This window comes from Solanum stenotomum, unplaced genomic scaffold, assembly GCF_019186545.1.
Source record: "Solanum stenotomum isolate F172 unplaced genomic scaffold, ASM1918654v1 scaffold25311, whole genome shotgun sequence".
Lineage (NCBI taxonomy): Eukaryota > Viridiplantae > Streptophyta > Magnoliopsida > Solanales > Solanaceae > Solanum > Solanum stenotomum.
The window spans coordinates 26,453-36,990 of record NW_026028480.1 but is presented as its reverse complement, the minus strand read 5'-3'; the positions used below and the strand labels follow the sequence as shown (position 1 = coordinate 36,990).

The following is a 10,538-nucleotide window of genomic DNA, read 5'->3' as shown; positions in this document are numbered from 1 at the left end:
GGCCGCAGTAATTACTCTACACATATGAAAAGCAATAATAGGACCAAAAGAGTTCCTCAAAAGTTAGGCCGCAATAATTACTCTACACATTTTATTTTACTTTACTACTCCTTTATTTGTCAAATTTTAACTTACCTTCGTTAAGAAAATAATGATTGGCATAGTGAATATGTCATTTTATCTCTATTAATTGGTAGAGTCTTAAATATATTTTCTCACTACACTTCAAAAACAGTAATTCAATGTTCATAAATTGAGGGTATAATAGGTAAAAGTAATTGTCCTTCCTTAATTTGAAACATAGGAAGTAATTTAAAAATTATGTAAAAAGTATTATAAATGACAATAATTAACAACTTAAAATATTTAAAACCATATAAAAATTGGTAGAGGTTGAAACTTTCTAACACATCAATAATATCAAAGTTGGAAGGAAGAGAGTGATTAGAGATAATGGATTACCATACACTTGCGATGGGATCAAGTTTTGCCTTGATCAGTTTTGTTAATAATATAGCAAAAATATGTAGCAAAGGAAGCAAAAAACTTCCACGAGGGCCATCACCATGGACAATTATTGGAAATCTTCACTTGTTAGTTACAAAACCTCATATATCACTAGCCAATCTTGCAAAAAAATATGGTCCAATTATGAGTTTAAAGTTAGGACAAATAGCATTAGTGGTCATTTCTTCATCAGCTATGGCAAAACAAGACTTGGCCTTTTCTTCTAGATTTATCCCTAATGCCCTTCAAGCACAAAACTATTGCAAATTTTCTATGTCATGGCTTCCTGTTTGTCCTCAATGGCGAATGCTTCGGAGAATATTGAACATAAATATCTTCTCTACCAATAGGCTTGATGCAAATCAACATCTAAGGTCTCAAAAGGTGAATGAATTGATTGCTTATTGTGAAAAATGTTGTCAACAAGGTGAAGCTGTGGATGTAAGTCAAATTGTTTTCAAGACTAATCTCAATTTAGTGTCAAACACCCATTTCTCCAAGGATTTGGTTCATCTNCAAGGTGAAGCTGTGGATGTAGGTCAAATTGTTTTCAAGACTAATCTCAATTTAGTGTCAAACACCCTTTTCTCCAAGGATTTGGTTGATCTTTGTTCAGATTTGAAGGTAGAATTGAATTATAACATGATTGTTTAAGTATAACGTATTAGTTGAGTAGAAATTAATGTTTTTAAAAATTTGAAGCTTGAGCTGACAGACGCGATCTTGAGCATCGTTGATGTTGTTGGGAAGATCAACCTAGTGGATTATTTCCCTATACTTGAAAAGATTGATCCTCAAAGAATGAGGTATCGCACAAACATCTATTTTGGTAAGTTGAATAAACTCTTTGGTGATATGATCAATGAGCGGTTGGAAGAAAAGAGTGAAAAGAGTGATATTTTACAAGTGCTTCTCAACCACAGTGCAGAAAATCCCCAAGAGATGGATCAAAATTATGTGAATTCCATGCTCCTGGTTCGTTCTCTTCTCTTCTCTTTTGATGAATGGTTAAGAAGACATGATGTGCAAGTTTGAAATACTTTTTTAAGTTTATTTGAGAGAATTACCAAATTTAATTTACAGGACATATTTATTGGTGGAATCGATACAATTACAAGCACGTTAGAATGGGCAATGGCAGAAATACTTAGACAACCAGAGATTATGAAGAAAGTCCAAGTTGAGCTTGCACAAGTCGTTGGAAAAGGAAAACCAATAGAAGAGGCTGATGTATCCAGACTCCCTTACTTGCAATTTATCATCAAAGAAACATTAAGACTTCACCCACCAGCTCCATTCTTAATCCCCCGCAGGGTGGATCAAGATGTTGAATTGTGTGATTATATCATTCCAAAGGGTTCACTAGTACTAGTCAATGCGTGGGCAATTGGTCGTGATTCTTCTTTTTGGGAAGACGCTTTAGTGTTCAAACCTGAGAGATTCTGGAGTTTAGAATTGGATATGCGTGGAAAAGATTTTGAATTGATTCCATTTGGTGCTGGCAGAAGAACATGCCCTGGATTTCCATTGGCATTGAGATTGATGCCAGTAATATTGGGCTCGATGTTGAATTCATTCAATTGGAAACTTGAGGCATGCATTGAGCCAAAAGACTTAGACATGGAGGAGAAATTTGGTGTCATCTTAGGCAAAGCTCATCCTTTGCGAGCTATCCCATCTCCTCTTTGAAATTGCGCACACTTCATAATAAATACTTATCTAGTATCGGTTTTCTTATTATGTCCACAATCACCAATTACCACTCTATGCACCATCACTTTATTCACAATCACCACCCACTACCATCAATGACGTAACCTTTTGCCATATATAATAATATATTGAAATCATAATTACTCAAAGGTGTTTACGACTTGTTCATATATACCTTATTTGAAATAAAATGTTTTCATTTCTTGATTGATTGATTATTTCTCTCTGTATGTATTTCTTTTTCAAATTTTGATTGGTCACAAAAAAATGAATTGTTATTCTCCTCCGAACTCGTTTAAAAAAGAGATAAGAATAATTTAATCAAATTAAATACTCTTTAATGATTAAAATATTCCGATAATTTTATTACTTAATTTGATTACTCATAATACATTGAGCGGAGACAACAGCATGCAATTTTTTTTTTCTAAATCGAACACCTAATAAATAAACTAAACAAAAGAATTAACATTAACTAGCACCCAATAATTGAATATATTATTTTGTTGACTTGCTTTCAATTTTCGTGTAAATGTCGGGCTAATAGCTTTACTTATTTGACTTTTATCGAATGGAAAAATCACTTTTTAAATATAGTAATATGGTCAATATTGATAAGAACGCAAGAGTGTGATTTAACGATCAATAATTAAAGTTGATAAAATAGTTGAACATCATATTCAAATTCCAACTAGAAAATAACACTTATTAACAATTTCTTGTTATTTATTTGAGCTTCGGTGGACAAACTTATCATGTTCTTATACTGGTGAAAGATAACATAGTATACTGGTGTTTTTATCAAGACAAACAAAAACTAAGCCAAGATTTTGAGTTTATAGGTTTTGAATTCTGAAAAAAATGATTTACTTATTTCCGAATAAATTGTTTATACATATTAGATGAATTTTCTTAAAACATAAATGCAAGGTGTTAGATCAAAGCTATGGAATTCTGCCTAACTCGTAAGTGAAACTGTAACTCCGCCTCTTGGCCCCTGCACACAAATATCTATGTCATGTTACCACAAATTCAATTATCTCTCTTTTAATTTCTTAAACTTCCTGTCTAGTCAAACCAATCCAATTTAAATTCTAAATCCGCGTTCCTCAACTCCATATATATATACCTCAACATCTTCATCCTAGTCACACACACAACTCTGTTTCTTTGTTTTTTTTTCTCTTTCATTCATCAATGGCTGCAGAAGGAATTAAAAAAGTGCCAAGAATGAAGATGGGCTCACAAGGTCTTGAAGTATCAGCTCAAGGGCTGGGCTGTATGGGCATGTCTTCATTTTATGGGCCCCCAAAACCTGATGATGAAATGATCAAACTTATTCACCATTCCATTAATTCTGGTATCACTTTTCTTGATACTTCAGATATATATGGGCCTTACACAAATGAAATCCTCATAGGAAAGGTATGTTGCCATACGAATTTAGTCAGTTGCTAAAAGAATGAGTCTGAATATATCATAACATTTGTGTGCTCATTAAAGGTAAAATGAGAAGTTCGTGTAAAATAATTTCCACACTCAGAAAGATGCCATTTTATTTTTAAGAATGAACAAATGAGAAAATAGTGTCATTCTTTTTTAAATCGAGGGAGTGTATATAAGGGATCTTACACATATCGGTAGTTATTATCTCAGAAAGTAACCTTTCTTCTTTATTCCAATTTTCTTCAACAAAGAAAGTGACTTTCCGAGATAATAATAATTAGCTGAGTGACCATTTGAGATATCATTGTAAATTCATACTTATAATCATTCTGTTTACTAAAGTACATTATTAGAGAGTTGTAAAGATCATTGTAATCAACATGAACATAATATCTGTCTTTAATTTGTTTCATAAACTTGTTGATTGTATAATCGCGATAGGCTTTGAAGGGAGAGACGAGAGAACGAGTTGAGTTGGCAACAAAGTTTGGAATTAATGCTTCTGCAGATGGAAAAATAGAAATAATTGGAGATCCCTGCTATGTTAGAGCTTCATGTGAAGCCAGCTTAAAGAGACTTGATGGTAACTGCATTGATTTATACTATCAACATCGGATCGATACACATGTGCCAATTGAAATCACGGTAAGTTATATACACCATCAGTATAAGTTACGATAACAAGTTTGTTAGTACTCTATCTTTATCAGGTTACCAATCAAATTATTTGATATTTATTGTGTTTTATTAGGAAAATATATTTTGACTGATTTAGAGTCGCCACTTAATTTTTAAAGAAAAATCAAGAAAACTATTTTTTCAATAGATTAAAACAGGGAATCAATTGAAAATATAAGAGGGTTCGGGGGTTCATATTAGTGTTCTAGGAAGGGTTTGAAAGCACCTAGAACACCCGCTAATGCGGTTATCCGACGATTAATTATTTGGCTAAAACAATTTTAACTTAGGTTGACTTTGCAAAATTGAACTACTTAATTAGTTAAGACCATTTTAAGGGTGGAAAAGAAAATATTGAAATATTATCTAAGCGAAATATTTTGTAAACTTATTCTTTAAGTTTTGTTAAGAGATGACCGATTTAGTTAAATTGTTAAATCAAAATGAACGTCTCTTGAGGATTTGAATGGTTGACCTTAAGATTAATGGAAAATATTAGCAAGTAAGGGAGCATAATAAAATAAAGAAGGAAAGAGATTTGGGCACAAATCTGGTTTTCCTGTCCGCCGGGACCAGTATTTGGGCCCATTTTCGTTTTGGGCCTTTGGCCCATTTTTTACCTGTCTTAAGAACTAACAAGTAATCGTAAGTAAAATGGCGAGGGCTTAGGCCCAATAATAACAAAATACAATTCCGAATAAATAAAGGTAGGCTTTGGCCCAATCTTTTTCAACTCCCGATTTGCTTCGCTTTTCTTTCAATTTCTAGACCTGTTCGTCGATTTTGATATCTAGCTGACTCGGATAAGAGGGAATATGGGCTTCCGTGGCCCAAAGGAAAATGCGAGGGTAGAGTCCGTGAGGACCCGGACAAATTTCACATGCAAACACGAAAATGAGAATCAATAAGTAAGAGTTATGAATAGGGGTGTGTAAAAACCGATTTAACCAATAAACCGAACCGAAAAAATACTATTGGTTTATTGATATTGGGCTAATGGTTTTTAAACGGTTTTGCAAATTTTTTTATTGGGTTATTGGTTCGGTTTCTGGTTTTATAATTTTTGTTAATGGTTAAACCAATAACCCAATAAGACTATACTAAATATACTAGTCTTATTGTTAATGGTTAAACAATTGTTACTTTCATACTTTTTGTTAATGGTTAAACGATTGTTACTTTCACACTTTTTCCTTTGAATGTGTCTAGTGTCTAAACTTGCAAGAAAAATGATTGTTACTTTTATAATTATTACTTTCATGCCAAATGCTGGAAAAATCATATGGTTTATTTGAAAATTTTCTTATCGTGTATATAATATATATGAGTATTTTCTTATTGGTTAAACCGAAAACCGAACCATTAAGTACCATAAACCGATTAACCAAAAACCGATAAGAAATATGTTATTGGTTTGGTTATCGGTTTGAAGTATTTACAAACCGAAAACCGATAAACCGAACCAATAACACCTAAAACCGAACCGAACCGACTGATGCGCACCCCTAGTTATGAATAATATAAGAAAATTTATTATATTCTAATATTTACTACACTACCATATACTAATATTTATTACACTACTATATTCTAAAATTTATTATACTACCGTATTTTATTATTTATATACTACCATACTTTAATATTTATATACTACTATATTCTAAACAATTATATGCTACCGTAATCTAATATTTATATACTACCATATTTTATTATTTACATACTACTATATTCTAAACAATTATATACTACCGTAATCTAATATTTATATACTACCATATTTTATTATTTACATACTACCATACTTTAATATTTATATACTACTATATTCTAAACAATTATATACTACCGTAATTTAATTCAAGGAAGAAAAAAAAAGTAAAAATAAAATAAAATAAAAATACATTAGTTTGACACAACGACAAATATGAACAAACTAATATTTTCCCTTCTTTTAAAACTAACAGTGACTCTAGACAGAATAGAAAGATCAATCCCATGCTCTCCTGCGACTAAGTAAAACAGTGAGTGAACTATGTAATACTAAAAAAAAGAAGCCTACATGTTTTAACATACGCTAATCGTCGTAACAAAATTCAAGAGGTCAGGCATAGAAATCATATAATTTTCATACAACAAATAAAGGAAAGAATGGGAGGAAGGATAGGCATACTTTAACGCTCTTCTAATGCCTCAGCCTAACAACAAAATGATAAATGATTAATAGATCGGAGATTTAACACTACAATGGGGGTTTTAGAAAAGATGATACTATAAATGAACATGAACTAGGCCCTATGATGAACTAATTTTAATCAATATTATTACTAAAAAAAAAAAAAAAATCTGCTAAGTGCAAGCATATTTGAACTACACACAATGTGAAACAAGTGAACTAAAATTTTCCCAACTGGATGTTAAACATTCTTTAAAGGACACCATTCCAAAAATTCAACTTATGCCCATAAGAAGTCAAACATGCAATTGTATGATTCACTTAGCACCTTCAAACACATAACAAAATAGCGAACAACATTTCAACAAATAAGACTAAGGTGTTATCAATACTATCAACAAACTAATAAACCAATATTTGAAGTTGACACGACAATCGCAAGTCGGGCATACAAGAGAAGAAAAAATAAAAATAAATATTGAGAAGACTAAGAACAACAGCATGACTTCAAGATAAACATTAAGTCATTTTGAAAACAAAATCCATGTTCCATCGGAGAAAATAAGATGAGGATAAAGAAATAAAGAACCCTTTAAGAGTCAAGCACTTCAAGTAAGAGCATTTCAGAATCCACCAAAGAACACATCACCATTTACTAAAAAAAACGGAGTGAGTAAAAGAGCATGAGTTATTTACCTGTTGATGAGCAGCGATTGGGACGGGACGAACTGGAACGACGACCTTCACCGCGCAAGATCCGAACTCGAACAATAACCAAGAAGTTTGAGCAAGAATATCAAACCCAAAAACAAAAAATGAGTCCTTCTCTGCTCTCCTTGTAGTGTATTTTGTAAATATCAGCTATTTTATTTTTTTGATGCTCTTAGTTAAAAATTTCCAACTACCAAAAATCCCCTCCCTTACAGTGAATAAAAAGGAATACATATAGAGATTTTTAGGGCTAATTGGGGGGGAAATTGTTGGGTCCAAAATCTGGACAGAAAAGGACATATTTCAAAATTCAAACTCCCAAACCTTTCACCAATTTGGAGAGACACCTTTTCTTGCAATTTTCGCCCCATTCCAAAAGAGGAAAGGGGAGAAAAATGTGTGCCTCTTTCTCTGCTGCCTGCCTGCTGTACGAGTTCTGGGTTTACTGATAATGTTGAAGGAAACATCGTGGTCGATTGTTGTTGTTAACGTTGGAATAGAAAAGAAGAAAAAACAAAAGGGTTGGGTAGTGTTGGGGGTTTGGGTCGGTTGGAATGGGCTGGAAAATGATGGGGTTGGGTTGGAATTAATTGGTTGGGCTGATTTGGAGCATAATTTGGGTTGGAATTAAATGACCCAATTTTGGTCTTTAAAAAGAATTGGATGCAAAGCGGGAAAAGGGTTAGAATTGTAATAAAATGACTAGGTTTTGAATTGAGGATTTGGCCAAAAGAATTGCAATTATAACCGATTAGGATTACGAAATTAACCAAATCAGATTTACTTGGAGAATGTAGTCGAAAAATATAAATAAATAAATAAATAAGATAAATTTAATATTAATTAATTAACGAGCTTCTTATTCTTAACGAAATAAAATAATTAACTTGATAATAATATAATTAATTTAAACATGAACTAATTAATTCAAAATCGTAATTATGATTTAAATTAAACTAAGTTAGTAAAACACTTAGCTAAAAAGAAATAAAAATCTTTTGATATGATTTTTAAATATTTATAAAATATACTAATTAGACACATAATTATATAATAATTAACTTAATTATAAACTAGTTAACTCGAAATATAAGTTATTAATTAATTTAAACCAAATAGCCAAATATTTAAATAAAACTAAAATCGTTTTGAGGCAATTTTCGAACATTCATAAAATATACTAATTAGACACATAACTATATAAAATATCATATTTATTATTTTGAAATTTATAAAAATGACAAAACTACTTAAAATGACTTGAAAATTATTTTGAATTTTATAAAGCCAATTATTTCAAATCGTTTAGAATTTAGGAAGCTCGATGATTAATTTATATTGGGGAGGGTCAAAATTGGGTGTCAACATATTGGTCATGTTGTGAAGAGCTATGTTACTCGGACTCTCCAAAAATGCATAGGTGACAAACACTAGGCAGTATTTTTGAAGAGTCCAAGCAACTTAGATGAATAGAGGACGAAAATCCTGTTTTTCGTCCCCTGTTATGAAGCAATGATCAAACTTGTTGTTCGCAATGTATTATCCTTTGATAATTTGCTTTTTATTTTCAAGATGGGAGAACTTAAGAAGCTAGTCAAAGAGGGTAAAATAAGATACATAGGTCTCTCTGAGGCTTCAGCCTCGACGATCAGGAGAGCACACGGAGTTCATCCAATAACAGCAGTACAATTAGAATGGTCCCTATGGTCGAGAGATGTAGAGGAAGAAATAATTCCTATTTGCAGGTTTATAACATTCATCCTTTTAATATTCGTTTAACGTCTAAAAGCATAGTTTTTAAGAACATTAATCATCATGACTAAAATTGATTTTTGTAGGGAGCTTGGAATTGGAATTGTAGCATATAGTCCCTTAGGTAAAGGGTTTCTGTCATCAGGTCCGAAGCTGCTTGAGGATCTGACAAATGAAGACTTTCGGAAGGTTTGCAGTATTTGTTGAACTGTGCGATCATTTCATCTAAAATTTAGATTGTTATAAAAAAACGATCTTGTGTATTGTATATTGATTTTGCAGCATATACCTAGGTTTCAAGCTGAGAATCTCGAGCATAACAAGATCTTATACGAGAGAATTTGCAAAATGGCAACGAAGAAGAGATGTACGCCATCTCAACTAGCCTTAGCCTGGGTACATCACCAAGGAAATGACGTGTGCCCCATCCCAGGTACCAGAGATGGATTCATGATTTAAATTTGATGAGTTCAAACTTTTAGATTGATTTGTGATGAAAATACCGGATTCAGTTGAACTGATTGACTATATGCTACATTTTCCATTGTTAGGTACCACTAAGATCAAAAACCTCGAACAGAACATTGAAGCTCTGTACATTAAGTTAACAACGGAAGACATGGCGGAGCTTGAATCCATAGCTTCAGCTGATGCAGTGAAAGGTGAAAGAGATGCTTCTAGTGCAAGTACTTATAAAAACTCTGATACTCCACATTTGTCAACTTGGAATGCTGCGCGATAAAATATCGCGTAGTTTCCAAGTTAATATGTGTTCAAATTAATATGTCCGTGTTGAAAATAGTGAACTTAAAAGTTAAAGGTTTATTTATAGATGATAAACCTATGTTTATTTGTATTTTGTGTTATCGAAATGTATGTCTTTTGTGAGTCGTACCAAAATGTTCATTAAATAATCGCGCGTCATTGTTTACTCATAAAATAATATTTATCTTTCACATTATAATCTCAGTATAACTTGTTCACAAACCGGACACCCTTTATTCCTTAAAGTAAATATCAAATATATTTTGTCACATTACTGAAATGAGAGTAGAATTATATGATCTTATAGTACTTTTTGTGTAACTTTTGAATTTCAATTTCAATTTATAAATATTGAATTGATTTAATCAGATTTAGGTTTCAATTAGTCAAATTAGCTACTGAAAAGCAAAACGTTACAACTATCTTGAGATCGAAGGAGTAATATATATGAGCATGAAAACAATATGCATAATTTATTTCAACAAAAGTTAGGCCTTAGTAATTACTCTACCCATCCATTTTCACGCTTTAGACCAAGAAATTTACTCAAAAGTCAGGCATGTGTAACTATTCAACAGTATATATATTTCATGATAAATTGTAATTTGCTAAAAATATGAAGTGAATAAAATGGTGATAAATTTATAAATATTTTTCAACTAATGAAATTTTGTTTCTATTCCCTCATTAATATTAACTTTTAACTAACACTTCAAGTTACTTCCTTTAATCTAAAGTAAGCAAAATTTTGGAGAGTTATGGCTCTAAGTTGGAGAGTTACATCCTT

The 10,538-nt window shown here is 31.8% G+C and overlaps 2 protein-coding genes across 2 annotated transcripts; both read left to right on the top strand.

Moving 5' to 3' along the window:
- Nucleotides 1–453: 453 nt before the first annotated feature.
- Nucleotides 454–2,431, top strand: LOC125851385 (geraniol 8-hydroxylase-like). The gene is made up of 4 exons (XM_049531183.1): nucleotides 454–934; nucleotides 1,028–1,131; nucleotides 1,210–1,482; nucleotides 1,591–2,431. Exons 1-4 carry the CDS (start codon nucleotides 454–456, stop codon nucleotides 2,194–2,196), a joined length of 1,464 nt encoding a protein of 487 aa, XP_049387140.1. The 3' UTR covers nucleotides 2,197–2,431.
- A 766-nt stretch (nucleotides 2,432–3,197) lies between these two features.
- Nucleotides 3,198–9,751, top strand: LOC125851377 (auxin-induced protein PCNT115-like). Its single transcript, XM_049531174.1, has 6 exons — nucleotides 3,198–3,645; nucleotides 4,108–4,311; nucleotides 8,807–8,979; nucleotides 9,073–9,175; nucleotides 9,269–9,419; nucleotides 9,538–9,751. Exons 1-6 carry the CDS (start codon nucleotides 3,418–3,420, stop codon nucleotides 9,726–9,728), a joined length of 1,050 nt encoding a protein of 349 aa, XP_049387131.1. The 5' UTR covers nucleotides 3,198–3,417; the 3' UTR covers nucleotides 9,729–9,751.
- Nucleotides 9,752–10,538: the final 787 nt, after the last annotated feature.

Bases quoted from the DNA above. Each gene is read 5' to 3' on its own strand.
- LOC125851385 (XM_049531183.1), top strand. From the start codon at position 454: ATGGATTACCATACACTTGCGATGGGATCAAGTTTTGCCTTGATCAGT. The intron at 1,132-1,209 runs GTAGAATTGAAT...AAAAATTTGAAG, and splicing joins ATCTTTGTTCAGATTTGAAG to CTTGAGCTGACAGACGCGAT. The intron at 1,483-1,590 runs GTTCGTTCTCTT...TTTAATTTACAG, and splicing joins ATGTGAATTCCATGCTCCTG to GACATATTTATTGGTGGAAT.
- LOC125851377 (XM_049531174.1), top strand. From the start codon at position 3,418: ATGGCTGCAGAAGGAATTAAAAAAGTGCCAAGAATGAAGATGGGCTCA. The intron at 4,312-8,806 runs GTAAGTTATATA...TTTATTTTCAAG, and splicing joins ATGTGCCAATTGAAATCACG to ATGGGAGAACTTAAGAAGCT. The intron at 9,176-9,268 runs GTTTGCAGTATT...TTGATTTTGCAG, and splicing joins CAAATGAAGACTTTCGGAAG to CATATACCTAGGTTTCAAGC.